At 38.0% G+C, this 18,427-nt stretch overlaps 1 protein-coding gene across 2 annotated transcripts in view; it reads right to left on the bottom strand.

Moving 5' to 3' along the window:
* Nucleotides 1-603: 603 nt before the first annotated feature.
* LOC110022031 (serotonin N-acetyltransferase 1, chloroplastic) overlaps nt 604-18,427 on the bottom strand; it is a 32,793-nt gene continuing 14,969 nt past the window's right edge. Inside the window, exons 8-9 of one of the 2 annotated variants that reach the window (XR_002293722.1) lie at nt 1,110-1,260; nt 604-843 (exon numbers count right to left, since the gene is read on the bottom strand). Coding sequence is in view for 1 of the 2 variants with exons in the window: in XM_020720805.1 (XP_020576464.1) it covers nt 1,184-1,260 (77 nt within the window). In the remaining variant the exon portion in view is untranslated. Of the gene's footprint in view, nt 844-967; nt 1,261-18,427 lie in introns of those variants that run through there. The other variant, XM_020720805.1, reaches the window with a different exon arrangement.

Below are 18,427 nucleotides of genomic sequence, written 5' to 3'. Positions count from 1 at the left end.
ACGTAGGCATTATAAGACTTGTGTCGGGCAGTAAATACATCAAGAACGGCCAATGATCTTTCCGAAGATCCGAGTCATCAACCAATATTAATATTCATAAAAAACAATATCGCAAGTAAATAGCGCGTAAAAGGTAAAAGGTCGGACCGACCTAAATTTTAATCTCTTTCCATACACAAAAACGTATAGAGTTTCATTATAAATCATTTTTTCTTACAAAAAACTTTTTTACAAAGGTTTGTTACACTTTGCAAATAAAAATAAGAAAAAATAAAAATGTACTCTAAGCGTCAGATCAAACTGATAAATGAGCCAAGCCAGCTGGTTGACAATACCTCTGAAAGAGTCGATTCGGGGAAAAATGCTTCGAAGCCGGTGAGATAACACAGAAGATGTCAGAACGAAGCACAAAGAGAGCATAAACAGAGAGTATCATCAATGATTCATGTAATCATATTTTATTTAATTTATAAATTTTCTTGTCAATATTGTAGTTGATGTTGTTACGGAGCAAGAAAATCAGGAAACTTAATATTTGCATAAAAAATTGATCTACACAGATCTTGAGTAAATCTAAAAGTCCATATAAAATACGACCCCACTAGTACTACCCCCTCTTTAGCAAGGACAATAATATAATTTTATTTTTGTCCTCCTATCATCTATAAATAAGACTCTTTGATTTATTAGTGGCTTTTGGTTCCCCTCTCTGATAATGAACACATTCATGAAATAACCCATTTGCCCATATAGGGGAAGTCATTCTCTCCTGCATCTCCCTCTCTCTTCCTCTTTCTCTCCTTCGGTCCGTATGCTCAATCCCTTGGGCATGATCAGATAGATCTGGATTCAACAAATATACTGCTTAAACTAATGCCCTTTGATACACTCCAAGTAAAAAATAGTGAAGAGATGAAAAAATAACAGAAACAATCGAGGCCTCATTGCGGTGAATTGTAAATTTTTTTTAGCAAAGCTAAGGAAATAATTAATAATATGAATCAACCCTAAAAAGCCACTGTCCATATAAATTATGTGATTACAAACAAATATGAAAGATATATAACAAGGTAGAGGATAGTTTTACATCATATTAAAACAATTATCACCTCAATAGTCATAAGGTGCAGAGCATTTTACAGCACATACAAACTGCAGCATCAAAAAGAGAAGTTGCTAACCACTATCTTGGATACCAGAACATGCCCTTAATGCCATCAGGATCAGCTTCAAATCCCAAATTTCTGTAAAAATCCACAACTGCATATGGCAACAAAAAGATCTTATCAGCAAGCAATAATAATTACTGTGAAAGTGCATTTTTTTATGCAATTTGCGATTATTTTCAGCACTGCTGCACTTTTTACCTTTTTTTTTTAATATTGTTGCATAGCATACAAATGTACAGAAGAGTTTTCTCTTTTACCACCTGTAAAGCTTCGCACAGGGGGGAAAAAAAAAATCTATACGAGGCTGACTATTTTTTCAAGGTAAATAGAAAGATGCATAACTCTTAACTAAATTTATTTAGGTTCAGATTTAGTTCAAATATTGCAGACTGCCTCAATTGCTAGATCTAGTGATTTAGAAGCTGTACAGAAACTTCTAGGCTTTCACTCCAGTGAATTTAGTAAATCTTATAAAATATGATTTAGTCAATCCTGGAGTGATTAAATCCCATAAACTGTTTGGCATGAGCTATAATAAATCTAATGAAATTCCATAAAAATCTTTGGTAAGTTCTTTGAAGATTTAAGCCTGTTAGTATAATTTGCGTTAAATTATTTTTTATTTTTTATAATATAAGTTATAAATCATGGTTTAATGAAGAGAAAAAAAAAATCATCACATGTAGTTATAATATTACTCAGAAAATTAAAACTTGTAATTTATCTATTTCATATTGAAGAACAAGTACACATCACATTAGTAAAAAAAAGGCAAATATAGCAACTCAAAATGAAACAACACGTCCCTCTTATAATCCACAAGATTAAAACCAAACATTCAAGTTCAGCAGCAAGTTTGTTCAATCTCCAGCAGTAGAAATGACGTGTCATTAAATTATAAGTTGTAAAAATAGTTACAATTAGTTTAGAAAATATAATGCATTACCTGTGCATTCTATAATTTGTGACATGTTGAAATATATATTATGATTGTGGTACATACGGACAAAATTATGTAGCACAACACAAGCAATGACAATATCGGACTAAATACTCTTAGAAAATTGTCACATATATGTTGAAACTTGAAATCTCTCTTTTAGAAACCAAATGTTCGCTCGACAATGTTATACAGTTGCACATGATATTGACTACAAATTCTATGTTGATGAGTACCTACAAGACGCTCTACCCGGTACTCACTAAAATGATATTGAAATCGACAATACAGGGCAAGCATGGCTGGCGGGAGCTGTTCATAAGTCGTTATTAAGGAATTTGGCGCTATAACACCAAAACCCTGTGGAATTGTTCGACCGAAGCTCTCCTTCCTTCGCAAGCTCGTCTACCACACAACTCTGCTTTCCTCATTGATCCCATGCACACCATCTCAGTCCCCCACTCTGCGCAAGTTGTTGCTGCGTCTTGCCTGAAGTAGCACAAACAAAAAGTAAATGTCATTTTTCTTTTTTGTTTTTTCCGCTTCTGTCAGATTCTCTGCTATAAGTAATGATCAGCTTGATTTGCTCTAATGTAAATTCCTACATCCGATAGCAGTAGAATCCCTACCTGTGAAGTTATCTGTTGCGGATTCAATTTTGCTTGAAATAGCTTAATAAATACTATCTTTCCTTGTGTGCCCAATTTGTTCCTTCACTGTTGTGAGTGAGCTTGAAGTTCTCTCAGACTCTAAGACAGTTTCACCTAGATCGTCACATACATTTCTATAGCTCCTAAAATGTATTTGGTAAATAGATTTTGTGGGGAGGTGATTGTGGAATAGTGAGTGAAGGACAATAATTCTTGCTGACGGAGTTTGGAAAAAATGGCGAGGATAAATCTACTATTAGACAGCAGGGTTGATGATGTCGGCAGCTGTCCCGGCTTAAAACAGCAAAGGCAACTACGAATCGGAGATGTTCCGGTGGACAGGTTTCTCCTGCCCATTCACCATAAAATATCGCTCCACCTAGTAAATCCACCCATGAGCATCTTCCCCCTCGAAGATCGGCATCTTCAACTTAATCATCTCCACCGCCCCCCATGTTCCCCCTATGTAATTAGAGCCATCCTTTAATCATAGCATACCCCATCCCGACTTATCTCCTTCCATCTTTGTGCTTCTCCACACCCTTCGCATAACCCCTTTTCGATGTTTCAACCCAAAACGCTTCTATCGGAAATCTCTAATCCATCCCACATCAAAGTCCTAGGAGGAGGTTCTTGATAGTGGATGCTTTCCTCCTCATGTTTCTCTGATCCGGTCTTTTTCCCTTCAGATATTGCCAAGAATTCTGCAGTCATTTAGATCTTGGATTGCATCTCAATATGCCTCTCCCTCATCTCCTCCATGCTCTCGAATCAATTTTTAATGGAAGAAAACCTTTCGTCTATGGTTGAGAAGCTTTTCTCTATCCCGTATTTAAGTTGTCCTACTTTTCCTTCCAATATCTCTTAAAAGCATCCACTTTCCTTGTTGCCATCCTGCACGCTGAAATCCCTTCATTGTTGTCTTTCTAGGTAGCCCGACTCACGACTGTATCGAGGGGTCATAAGCAATGACCATGTCCTTGCTTTCCCCATAGCTAGAATTGCAGAACTTCCTTACGTGCTCCTGTCGTTGGCTTCTTAGCCAGCTCATATCGGATAGTATCGTGAGGTTTGGTCGCCACAATCCTGTCTATTTGTGACCCTATACACCGCGATCCTAACATTGTTTCCTAGTAGCTCCAATTACAATTGTATCGCAATATTAGGTCACAGTGGCAAACCGACATTTCCCAAAACTAGCCACGATTTGTTCATTCTTGTTTCGAAGAACGTAGGAGATGTGATCTTGAGTGGCTTCCAAGTGAAGGAGTTTGATGCCGTCAGCTTACCACATAAATTGCAATATCCTCTTTGGCTTCCCAGAGAAATCGTGGTGAAGAAGAATTGATGATACCAATTTGGTATGAATCAGAGCCAATTTTCTTCACAGAAATTAGGGCAACGAAATATTTTATTTCATCAAAACAAAATACTGCAATCCGAATAGATAAAGATAAGCACCTACGATTCGAGAGGTTAACGATCTCTCCCAACACCAGTAATTTGGGAGGTGGGAAATTTCTATCAAAGCCTAAACCTAAGACTCAAAGACCACATTCTCATAGCATAACCTAGCCCTAGGCACGATAAATCCTATTTATACCTCACAATAATAAATAATAAAAGACTAAATTGCCCTTAGGTGTCAACATAACAAAGTATTGGTGGTCTCTACCTTTTCTTCACTCTGTGTGGGTTTCTCCTCTGGCAGGGTTGGCTAGAATGCTCCATAGAGTATACTTTTGCTGCCTGATCGTGGGGTTAAACACTACCTGAAAGGTGAGTTCAACCTGAAAGATGCGGCAATCACTTGGTAATATTGTTTCTCCACCATTAAAGTTAGAGTTTAGACATTGATTAGGGACCAATACAGTTGCAACTACACGACATTCTTGATAGATGATCTAGCCATCCAAGATATATTAGCACAGTGTGCTTCTCTAGTTTAACCAACTCATATTTTAATTTAAGTAGATCAAATTATGTTGTGTACTCCTCCATAGGAAAATATCTTTTTGCAGATATATCATGGATTTTGATGGATCCTTGTCCGTTCAAACCAATTGTTGTCATGATTGGGTTCTACAAGTATCGAACACCTCTTTAAAATTGAAGGGAAGAAATCAAAGGCATGAATGGGAGAAGAAGGCAAGGCAATGAAAAAGAACGACAGAGAGGAAGACGGTCAAGTTTATAACCCTAGTGATGGAGGAATCAATTTGGACGCATGGAAGAAGATGTTTGTTAACGTTGAATCGATGCTGAGGATTTCATCGCGTGCAGAAGAAGTCGAAGCCAAAGGAGGAAGCATCGTGCGTATCCAATGCCGATGTGAGCAGGAGGAAGATGAGCCTTGTGTGTAACCCTAGCGCAAACCGCGTGCGTGAAAGAAGCCGAAAGGCAATATTGAGCAGGCCAATAAGTGGTTTCGGACTTGCGCGTGAAGGAAAAAAGGAAGGAGAATTTTTATTCGGTGCATGTACTGCATGAAGGCCTGCATGCGATACCGAATTAAAAACGGTCACGTGGAATTCGATGCCACGTGAATTTTTCAATTTAAAAACTCTGTCATATTATGCCCTACCCGACCCGAATCCCGTAAAAAAAAAAAAAACTCTTTTTTGTCATTTTTGATTCCCCCCATTAAATAAAAGTGGTATTTTGTCTCCTTTAGGGTTTAGGGATTCGGGATATTCTCATTTCGTTGCCTCTTATTCGCTGGACCTAGTTCGATGGAAATAATTATTGACGAAAAAATGTTGTTGAAATATCAAAATACTTGCGAGAAACATAACAATGAGCTGAAATCTCAGAATATTTTCGAGAATAATGATAATGAGCAGAGTTTAGATGCGGCAGAAGGACATCGACAGATACATTGGGGACTTGTTTGAATGCAGTTCTAAGTTTTAAGGAATAATTTTATTGTTAATGAAGTTTGCTCTGCTTTTATATGACGTGTAACGCTAAGTTTCGACAAGGGTGGGATGTGGTGTTATTTAGGTAATATCACGGTGATACACTTGTTATTATTGCAGTTGTTTTTCATTTCTAATTGTTCGTTATAGTATTAGTGGGGGTTTGGTGTTATTCTGGTAGTATCACACTGTAACGTTAATGTCGTGGGGATTTGATGTTATTTTGGTAGTATCACAGTGTTATTAATGTAATATTGGATCTGCTGACTTGGTTTTCTTTCATGAGGCTAGTAACATTTCTTAACAACAGTTGTTCGGCATGTTATATTGGCATTGTCATGGCATTATTTGAGTTATATATGGTATTATTATCGTGTTATTTATGTATTGTAACATTGTATTAATTATTTATGTATTGTAACATTGTATTAATGATGTTTAAATTTGCAGTCACCTGAGGCAGAGAAATTACTTCATGCAGTGGTCAACAACGAGAAGGAAGCCTATGAACAGTATTGTTTATATGCAAATCATATTGGATTTACTGTGCGAAAAGAACACGGTGGTTTTTGGCCGAATTCAAAGAAACTTAAGACAAAAGACTTTATTTATGGTAAGGCTGGTGTCAGCGATAAAAAAATAGGGGTGTGTGGTGAGTTGACCGTAAGAAACAGTTGGTCATCGGAATCGAAATCCCGTCGCCCGCTTTGGAAGGACGCTTTAATTTACATATAGATTTAAGTTTAGAAAAATCTGAAATCAAATTGACCCCATAATTTTCACAGTTTAAATGAAAGAGCAGTCTATCTCAACCTTGTACTATATCGAGGGATAAACACAAGACTTGAGGATGAGATTCGATCAAATAAACTAAGAAATATATGACGTAAGAAATATATGACGTAGAAATATATGACGTTCGTTTAGTCTGCGAAACCATTTTATTTGCCGACAAATTTTTCTATTTAATATGAAAAATTAATAGAGTTTATTTTAAGCTGGGTTCGGAAAAGCTTCCTATAAGGGCAAACCCCTATAGTTAATTACATATTAAATGACCGAAGTCACTTAAAAATACTCTTGATAAAAACCAGAGAAAATTATCTTCAAAGACTTCAAAAAGATGAGATTTTTCAACTAAATCGGACAAAGAGATGTGCAAAGGGGAATGGTTCAAACATGAAACATTTATTGTAGAATCCAAAAGAGGAAGAACTAGGGGATGTCATAGATCCGAAGGAGAACCTCGGTGACTTCCTAGTCTACCCTATGGTTTGACTTCAGTTTCGAGGAGAAATTATTCAAGTGTTTCATCCTGACAATTTTATTTAATTAGGGCTTACATTCTAAAAGAAGTGAGGATTTAGGTGTAACGAACGACAACCTCAGAATCCTAAAATGAGTTAGGGCTTAGATCGTACAACAGAGCTATACAAATGCCTAAAGGAAAGGTTGAGGATTTATGTTGCGCTAGACGAATAACCACGAAATCCTATGGATTGTTGTTTTAATTTCTAGAAAATGAATATGTTCTGCTGTTAAAGATGGTCGTGCTGCCCACCGCGCTAGTTCCAAGCTCCTTGTCGTGACGAATTTAAGTTTTCTAGGGTATCAGATTATAATGTCAAATCCAGCGGCCCTATGGTTGTAGTTCTCCAGATATTTTATAGAAAACATGTTAAAGTTGTATAATGTATAGCATAACAGTAGAATATGTAGCACAAGACAGACAGTAGAGTATGCAGTAGAGAGAACAGTACAACATGCGGGGTAAAGGAGAAGTAAAAAAAAAAATACAGCAGGTAGGTGATTTGCAAAAAAGTAACATGCTGTAAACATAAAACAAACCTGTATATCTGGGAGGTCTGCTGTTCCTTAAGTGTAATTGATGCAACAGGTACAAACAACAAAACTTGGAGAAACTGACTGAAATGCTTTATATAAACGAAAATAAAGAAACATCGTCCAGAAATCTTGAGAAAAATCGTCAAAAAACTCACGACAAGAGAAATGCGAGGAAATCGACAAATCAATTAAAATCATAGAAAACACGGGAAAATCCCGAAAAGAGACTACGAGTGCTTTGTCCAAAAATTCCAAGAAAAACATATGAAAAAGTCCGAAAAGAGGGGAACCGCAAGCACTCAGGGCGGGGCTAGGCTCAACTATATTAATATTCTAGGGTCGTCGAAGGCTATTCGATCACCCAGATGTATAAAGCCCGTCACTCAATTAGAAGAGTGTCCTATCGAACCTAACTCAGGAGGGTACTCCTTAGCCTAAACAAGTGATCAACAGGTGGACAACCGATGTTTAAAATGTATTTAAAATTTATATTTTCAGTATGCACATAAGTTTCAAACATGCAAAAAGTGGGCTGTATCAATTTTATTTTTAGCAAAAAAATACATTTTTGTTTTAGAAAAATGTGTATTTGTTCTTATCAAATTTATTTTTATCAATTTTGAAAAGTAGTTGTCCACGAGTTGATTGCGTTGTCGGGCATAAGACTACCAACAACTGAAGAAGGTTCAGGTCAACTCCTGCTAGTCTTGTGTCGGTGAGTGATACTGTCATCCTATAGCTCACCGGGTTCCTGAATCAGATCCTGATGGGTTCCTGAATCAGATCCCGATGTCGTAGGATGACATATCATTCTGCTCTATCTCCGGTGTGCCTTTGTCATCATCGCCTTAAGCCCCAAAACAAAACCGACCTACTTGCGACCTTGCTTGATGGTTTCACGTATAGCAAAAGACTATACGTGGATACTTATGTATCAGACATAAGCATCAAAAACCGAACCAAGAAACAAGAAAAAAAAGAACAAAGTGAGGAGAGAAAAAAATGGCAGGGTTTCCTCAGAAAAATTTTTCCCCTCTTCAAGGCTACAAAAAGAGCTTTTAATAAAAAAGGAGAAGAATGATTAAGAAGATAAGACAGAGGAATCGAGGGCAGAGGATAGGATCCTCGCAGAGGCCACGCTTTGCGGCAAGGAGAGTCGAGAACAGAGGATAAAATCCTCGCAGAGGATAGGATCCTCGGCAATGATAAGGGGATGGGTCGTCTGCGAGATTGCCTCGCGTGCGAGAGGAACGAGCGCAGGAGCGAGACTCCAACGGCACGAAGGAGTGGGCCAAGCGAAACCGAGCGAACCGCGACTAAGGCAGAGGTCCACGAGCGCGAGAGGAAGAAATGGGAGAGGGGAAAATGAAATTAGGTTAAGGATTTTTAATATAAATTATTAATTATAATAATAATAATAATAAAATATTGTTTATTATTATAATTAACATTTAAATGTGTATTTTTCTCAAGACGCGCCGTCGCAATGAAACGAACGTTCCCCCTAGGCAAAATCGGTGTTCCGGACGCATCGACGCAGTCCGTTTCGTCATCCGGAGTCGTCCGGGCACCTCGTCGTCGATCGGGTAAAAAACGCGTCGCGGGCCGAATCCTATCAAATTTCCGGTATGAGTTCAATCAAACAGAACGGTGTAGAGGACGACGGCGCCAAATCAACGAGTACAGTCAATCCTAAGGCCGACAGTCCTATAGAAATACTCTCTGAGTTCCTTCGGAGTAGCCTTACGTGCTAAGTAATAACGGTCAAAACTACTATATGGAACGTCAAGTCGAGCGAATAAAAATTCAGAATTACTAACGAGGAGGGCTCCTTCACTAGTTTTCTAGGAGTAGTTGGCAGAAAGGTCCTACGGCTTGATCCTAGGCTACTAAGAAGAGGAAAACTGCACCTCGACTGAAAGCAAGATCACCAAACGAACCCCTAATAAGTGTGATGTGTTGGGCGAGCACACCGCGCATATTGGCGTTGACCGACGAGATCAACATGACCAATACAGATTTCTAAGCCAACAGGCCTAGAAAGAAGCGTAGAATTGAGTGCTAATCCTGCTGGGGAATTAGCAAGTGAACATTCAATTAAAATCGTTGATCAGAAACTCTCACTGTGGATTTGGAGTCATCAAATTTCCAATGTTTGTCGAGGATAGGAATCAGTATTTAGGTGCTGACCCTAAGGTGGGAATCGAAATTTAGATATTAATCTTAAAAAAGAGAGTCCGAATTTAAGTACCGATCTCGAAATATGAAAATCAAAATTTAGGTACTGATCCGGAAGGAGAATTGAAATTTAGGTATCAATCTCAAAAAGAGAGTCGAAATTTAAGTATCAATCTCAGGAAGAGAGTCGAAATTTAGGTATCGACCTCGAAACATGAGAATTAGAATTTAGATACTGACGCAAAAAAGAGAATTTAAAGTTGAAATTTGGGTATTCAATTCAAGAAGAGAGTCGAAATTTAGGTACCGACCTCAAAAAGATAGAAATCAGAATTTAGGTACTGATCCGAAAGGAGAATTGAAATTTAGGTATCAATTTAAGAAGAGAGTCGGAATTTAGGTACGATCTCGAAAGAAAGGAATCAGAATTTAGGTACTGATCCTAAAGGAGAATTGAAATTTATGTATCAATTCAAGAAGAGAGTCGGAATTTAGGTATCGACCTCGAAAGGTGAGATCGACGACCTCGAAAGGTGAGAATCAGAATTTAGGTACTGATCCGAAAATGAGAATTGAAATTTAGGTATCAATCTCAGGAAGAGAGTCGAAATTTAGGTATCGATCTCGAAAAATGAGAATCAGAATTTAGGTACTGATCCGAAAGGTGAATTGAAATTTAGGTATTAATCTCAGGAAGAAATCAAAATTTAGATATTAACCTCGAAATATAAGAATCAGAATTTAGGTACTGATTCGAAAGGAGAATTGAAATTTAGGTATCAATTTAAGAAGAGTCGGAATTTGGGTATCGACCTCAAAAAGATAGGAATCAAAATTTAGATACTGATTCGAAAAAAAATTAAAATTTAGGTATCAATTCAAGAAGAGACAGTCGGAATTTAGGTACCGATCTCGAAAGATAGGAATCAGAATTTAGGTACTGATTCGAAAATAAGAATTGAAATTTAGGTATAAACTCAAGAAGAGAGTCGGAATTTAGGTACCGACCTAAAAAAGATATGAATCAGAATTTCGGTACTGATTCGAAAGAAAAATTAAAATTTAAGTATCAATTCAAGAAGAGAGTCAAAATTTAGGTATCGACCTTGAAAGATAAGAATTAGAATTTAGGTACTAATTTGAAAGGATAATTGAAATTTAAAAATTAATAAAGAAATTGTGATGTTGAAATCAACGATATGTGTCATGTGATAAGGTTGACATTGGTAAGGAAGACGTGTAGAGTTCGATGAGATTCTATGCAGAGTATGTAATCCCGAGGGGATGTGAAGAAGACTGGTATGGACCGGAACAGTCACGCTACGCAAACAAAGAGTAAGAAATCTCGAGCTCGAGATTAACAAACTCAGGAAAGTCATTTTCTTTTCTTGTTTTAATTATGAAAATATGTTTTTAAAATTTGATTTTGTTGGTGGATTTTCAAAAAGAGTATCATTTATTTATACATATATTTTTATCGGGTTTTCATTGTTATGTTCCTTGTTCACTGTAGTTGCGAACCAATGTATGGTTCTATGGCTTTTATCCATTGCACCAAAGGGGACAAATCATACAAACAGACAAAATTCTGAAAGAAGTTTCATTCATCTGTTTCAAACAGGAATTACAAATCAAACACAGGCTGAAGCCTTGAAAAAAACAATATGCAGACTGCATCAAAATACATCCAAAATACGTCATGCCAAGTACTCATCATAGGCTGAACATATTCGTTGCATATCATATACGCTGAAATGACACGTAGTCCAAGAAGATAGGGAAACTATGGACATCCGTTGCTGGTGTAGCAAGCTCTTGATCAAGCTGACCTTCTAAGTCGTGCTCCAGGATAAGAGTTCCCTTTGCACATGCCTAGCAATGCAACCCTCATAGCTCGTAAGACAATAACTCCTCTAGCTCTGGATCTGGCTGAAAACCATGCGGTATCTTGTCGTTGTCCATCCTCCAAAAAGTTATTGAAACTATGGTGCATCGCACCCCCGGAATGCAATGCTTAGCTATATCTGCACCGTTGCCTTTAAGGACAAGTACTGAACCAACCGATAGAGGAATCTCCACGGATCCTCTGAACTCTCCGGGGCCGATGACATCAATCTTTGTCCCAAACAGGATGTTTCTTCTGCTCATCAATGAGACTGTACAGAAGGGTCTTACGAAGTCATGATGATCAGTATGTGGAGGTATGCAATCTCCCTCATCATAGATATTAATGATGCAGCTGTTTAGAATGCAATCCGCAGGAAGCATGTTCTATCGAACCATTCTCGTAACCATCCATTTGATCATTGGCGGTAACGGGTCCACTTGATCATATCTGAGGATCTCGGGAGAATTCCCTTGTCTATCTCTTATAAAATTATAGCATTAACCACATTGTATCGTGATCCTGCCTTTCTCTCTCATCCATTTTCTTGGCTCGGAGTAAGTCCTCTCCATCAACAAGCCTGCTTGACCTCTGTCTTTCAGATAAAAAATGCAGTCAAGGATTTTCCGTTCGCCATTTCCGTTCGTCATTCTCTGAGAAGACTCTGGTGTGTAGCTCTAATCCCTCTAGGATGTTGATGAGTTTCCTTAGCTCCTCTTCGTAGAACTCAAAATTTCCTTTATTCGCCTTGCTCATCCTGTGATATTCCATCGTGCTGGGAAACGGTGGCTGTCGGGGGTATTCCCTAAATTCAACATTGACGGGAACCCAAACTGGCGCTGATTTTGTTTCCAGCGGAATGTAAAACTCGGTCTCCATTCGAACATACGGTTCGGTACCCCGTGGGACGTATCCTTTTGTATTTAGCAGACCATAGGCTTCCTCCATCTGGTACTTGACGGTCTGAGAATTATCATCATTGCAGTCTGGGCACTTTACGAAGGCAAGGCCCTCGCAGCTGAAGCACGGACGAGTATTTCGGCGTTGCAGGTAGGGCAACCCGGTCAAAGAGCATCTGAAGCTGGCAGTGGTATCGTCTCTGGAACAATCCTGGACTCGGCATCCGAAGTAGGCAGGCTGGACGAACTCTCTTTCATACCTGGTTCGTAGATATACCGCTCTGGAATAGGGTCGAGTAAGTAATCTGTATCCTGTTGGCGCCTCCTCTCCTCTCGTAGGAGAGCTCGCTGTCTGCGTCGACTGGTATTTCTGCGTATGGTCCTTCGCAGTAGAGCGAACGGTACCCTTTCCTCGTTTGCAGCAATTAATCTTCTAGCTGGTGTAGCTGCCATGGAGGGTAGGCAGCTGGTCCCTTCCATTGGGTCTGGCTATATCATCACCTCGTTCCCTTTCGTTTTTGGTACTGAACCTGAGAAGTGAGGGCAACCCCTTCTTTTCTTGCGGGTGGACGACATCCATCAAAGGACCGTAGTAATCCATGTTGACCTCGTCAAACTCCATGTTGAAATCAATTGTGTCGCCCTGCGGCGCCATCTCCTCGTTAAGTGTGAGGTTTCAGTCGTCCTTACTGGCGAAGATCAGCCTCTGACCAGACATCTTCCTGCAGACGCAGGAAAACCATTAGTGAGCTGAAATTTGACGTGAACAAGAACAAAAAAAATGTGTTTTGCGTTTTATTAGAGAAAAATTCAGTTAAAATCGAAGAATAGCTCATTTATTTATGTTTTGTTTCATTTGATAAAATATAAAGTCTGAAGGTAGAGAGAAGAAAATTGAAATATAGAGTTTCAAAAGTTTCCATTTTATTGAACCCGGTTACAGATATTTCGGCAAAATAAATAACCATAGGATAATCAAAATCTCAAAATTTCAGTTCAAGCGCTGTCAAGCTGCGTAATATATCTTCAAGTATCGTCCGTTGATCGACAACATGTGTATTTCGCCCCGAAAATTCACCAGCTGGTAAGCTCCCTCTAAATAGACTTTCTCTACAATAAATGGTCCCTCCCAGGTTGGCTCAAATTTTCCACCTATTTTGCGCTTGCAAGAATAGGTCTTTCGAGAACGAGAACGAGGTCACCAACTTTGAACGATCTCGGGCGGACCAACTTGTCATGAGCTTGCACCATCTTTGCTCGATAAAACTCTAAATGCTGTTGTGCTTCTAATCGCTTTCCTTCGAGACTTTCTAATTCTTCAAGTCTAAGCTTCGCACATTCTTCTGTTGTGAGCTGATTAGCGACAACGATTCTGAGAGAAGGCGTTTAAACTTCTAATGGTAGCACGGCTTCGGACCCATATACGAGAACGTAGGGTGTGCACCTAGTAGGAGCTCTGAACGTTGTCTGGTAGGCCCATAAAGCTTCTAACAACTTGTCGTGCCAATCACTTTTATTTATCTCTAGTGTTTTCTTCAAAATTTGTACCAATATTTTGTTGAAGGTCTCGGCTAGGCCATTTGCCCTGGGATAGTAGATTGTTAAATATCTCCAATCTATCTCGTGTCATCTGACGAAGTTTTTGATTTTGGTACTTTTGAACGCTGTCTCATTATTGGAGATTACTCTGCGTGGTACACAGAAACAATAAACAATATGACTCTTGAAAAATTGAAGAACCTGCTGTGCTGTAACCTCTCGTAGCGGCACTGCCTTTGCCCATTTTGCCCATTTAGAGAAGTAAATTTAGAGAAGTAATCTGTAGCTGCGAGGATAAATTTGTGTCCCTTAGAGGATGGAGGGTCTATCGATCCTATTATGTCTGTATCCCAACACTCAAATGACAACAAAGCAACAGTTGGGTGTAGCACATCCGGAGGTTGGTGTAAGAACACCCCATGCACTTGGCACTGGTGACACTTTCTGGCTATGTCCAGACATCATTGTTGACCAATAATATCCGAGTCTCTTAATCTTCATTTTCATCTTGGGCCCAGACTGGTGAGCACCACACAATCCGACATGTATCTCTTTAACGATATTTTGTGCTTCTGGTCTGCTAAGACACCGCAATCACATTTGATCGAACAATCTCCTGTAGAGAACGTCACCAATTAGAGCGTACGACATGACTCTTCTCGTGATGTGATATGCAGCTGACTTGTCCTCGGGTAATCTTATAGTTTGCAAATATTCTATAAATGGTTTACGCAAATCTTCGTTGATATCGACAACTGTATTTATTGTCTTCTCTTTCCCAAGTTTGTGTAGAGTCTCCAGGTCGATCTGAGACAAAAATTGTCTTCATCGTACTGTAATTTTTATGGAATCCTTTGGAATCCTCCGGGGGACATGTCAATTCCTTAGCGAGTTTTGCTAGAGCGTCGGCATGCCATTATCTACCCGAGGAATTCGATAGAAAGTCACACTAGGAATCAGGAATCTGTTCCAGTAACTTCATTGCATACTGATGGTATTCTGCCAATCTTGGCTTCAAGATCCTGTATTGCCCGACGATTTACTGAAGGATAAGCTGAGAGTCACCGTATATGGCGATATCAGTTATATCCATTGGGATTGTCAATTCTAATCCAATGATCAAGGCTTCATACTCAGCCTCGTTGTTGGTGCACGACTCTATCAAGTGGTAGGAGAATCTTAGCATAGCCATATCTGGTGTGATGAAGACCAACCCAATCCCTGACTTGCCTTGTATAAACTGTGCTTGATCCTTTGTCTTTTTTGGCTGACGAAGAATCGTCAAAGTACATCTCCCAGCGTTGCGCACTGGAGAATTCTATTTGTAATAGTTGTTCATCTGGTAACTCATCATTGAGCGGAGACCTAGTGGAAGTGAGTGCGCAGCGAGAAAGTCTGCTAAAATTTGTTCTTTGGTAGCGCGGAGGGGAACAAAAGTTATATCAAATTGCAATAAAGTCATTGAACACCTCGTTAAACGTTCGAAAAGTGTTGGTCGGGTCATCAAATATTACAACAGATTGACTTTCGAAATCAGAGTTATCCTATGAGAAAACATGTAGTGTCTAAGCTTTTGAGCGGCGAAATCAAAGCTAGACAATGCTTCTCGATAGACGGATATTTTACTTCAGTCGGTATTAGACGTTGACTTAAGCAGTAGGACCTGAGCTAACAGGGCTCCGAGAGAGTCGTCTAAGGCCGCGGTATAAAGTATCAACAGTTTCCCTGAGATAGAGGCTGTCTGAGATAGGGGCTGTCAAAACAGAAGGTGTCATTAAATATTGTTTAACGTCCTCGAAAGCCCGCTGACATTTCTCTTCCCAAACTCATTTGACGTCATTTTTAATTAATGCCGAGAAGGGCTGACACCTACATGAGAGTGACACCTACAAAGGGCTGACACCTACATGAGAGATTAAAAATATAGCGTCTCAGATATGTCAACTTCCCTTGGAAGGAACGTAGCTGCTTTAAAGTTTTAGGATGAAACATTTCCAACATAGCTTTAATCTTCTCCGGGTCGATTTCGATTCCCCGATGACGGACAACGAATCCTAGAAATTTCCCGGATGTAACGCCAAAGGCATACTTTAAGGGATTCATCTTGAGATTGTATTGTCGTAATCGTTCGAACACGATCCACAAATCATACAAATGGTTTATTTTCTATTTACTTTTGATGACCAAATCATCCACGTAACATTCCACTTAATTATAGATGAGGTCGTTAAAAATCTTCGTCATTGCTCGTTGATATGTTGCTCCAGAGTTCTTTAATCCAAATGACGTAACTGTGTAGCAGAAAATTCTAATTGGTGTTCTAAAGGCTGTGAGGGTTGCATCTTCAGGAGCCATCTTGATTTGATTGTATCATGATGATTCATCCATGAAGAAGAATATTCATGTGTTACTGATGTGTTATTGTGTTATTGGAACACCAAGAATATTCTTAGGACACAATAACACATGAATAACACACAATAACACTATAATAACACGGGAGAATATTCCTGACAAGGAAAAAAATAAAGCGGTAATATGGGAGAATATTCCCTCCTGTGTTATTCATGTGTTATTGTGTGTTATTCATGTGTTATTGTGTTATTATAATACCAACATGAATAATACACAATAACACATAAATAACACGGGGGGTGGGGGGAGGGGGAGGAATATTCCTAGTGTTACTGCGCCGTTTTTTTTTCTCTATCGCGTGGAGTGTCGTGACGTGATTTCATTAACTACGCACGTTACTCTACATGCATAGTACTGATGTAATATTTTTTCCCGACTGTTACAGAGAAAAAAATATGTCGCAATCAAGTGTATCAAGACAACATACGCAAAAATCACTCCAATTATTCGGCTCGGACATCAGACGCAAATTTGCATGTAAATATGGGTCCCACAGGTAAAAAAAAAACATTTTCAAAACATGTGACCCGCCCCGAACTCTCCCAAGCTTCCAAAAAGCAACTTTTCGTCGTTTTCTTTTCCCATCAACATTATTGAATCCCACGAAGTCCTTCGAAAAACACATAAATATTACAATACATGCTGCAAAAATTAAATATTACAAAGTTTAATTAATTAAATTTTTTTAAATAAAAAATTATCATATTAAAAAAATTAAATTCTATAAATTGCTAATATATAAGAAATTAATAATAATAATATATTAATATTAGTTTATTACTTATATAAACAAATATATTACATAAATACCACCCAAATTTAATCGTCTGATCCGACCTGAACCACCTCGATGCTTCGACTAACAAAATGTTATTTGCGGCAGCTGTGTTATTTACGTGTTTTTGGCGGCAATAACACCTCAAATTTACTCGAATAACACCACAACCGAAAACACGTCAATAATATCGCGACTTATCTCAAATAACACCGCAATAATACATCAATAACACCTCAATAATACTGCAAATTAACTTGAATAACACCCCGCACAAATACGCCAACAACACTGCGGGTTACCTCAAACAACACAAGAATAACACTCTAATAATACCGCGGGTTACCTCAAGCAACACCGGAATAACACTCGAACAACACCTAAATAACACTACAATAACACAGTAATAACACCTCAATAAGACAGTAAGTTTATTCGAATGACACAACCGCTAAAATTAAATATTATAAAGTATATTTCATTAAATTTTTTAAAATGGAAATCATCATATTTTAAAAAATTAAATCCTATAAACATATAATATATAAAAATTAATAATAATAATAATATATTACTATTAGTCTATTATTTGTTTTAAAGAGAATGACTTCCGACATTAGGTAGTAGATTGTTTATTATGGTACCAACTTTTTATATTATTACTTTTCGAGTAACGTTGTACTGTTGTTGGTTGGATTGCGATATTACTTTAACTTCAGACTATGCTGTTGTTTTAGTTGAATTTAATTATTGTTTAGTGTACTTAATGATTTTTTTAATGGTTCTTTCAATTATTGGAAGTTATGATGCTTTATTGTATTAAAAAAAAACTTCATATCATCCAACCGCAATTTCTGATTCGGTTAATTCTAAACTATCAGGTCGGGTCGTGACTCTTTTCTCTTCTTGAATAGATTACAAATATGTATGTATTAAGTTCATGATAAAAAGAATTGTAAACATTTACTCATGATGATTTATATGCATAGAATTTCTATTCTCTAACTCAACACATTAGTTGATATTCATTTTCAAAAAAGGAAAAATCTTTAAATTAAATGGTTGAAAGAAGAGAACTTGCATTCACGATAATATCAGCCTAAGAGAATAGTTTTTTAAAGATGATATGTATTTGTTTTCAGTTATTTTGTTTAGAATGTAAGAGACAAAACTGATTTATGCTTGATTTATATTTGAACAAAATTTATTGAAAA

This window comes from Phalaenopsis equestris, unplaced genomic scaffold (assembly GCF_001263595.1).
Source record: "Phalaenopsis equestris unplaced genomic scaffold, ASM126359v1 Scaffold000164, whole genome shotgun sequence".
Classification (NCBI taxonomy): Eukaryota; Viridiplantae; Streptophyta; class Magnoliopsida; order Asparagales; family Orchidaceae; genus Phalaenopsis; species Phalaenopsis equestris.
This window is presented reverse-complemented; position numbering and strand designations above follow the sequence as displayed.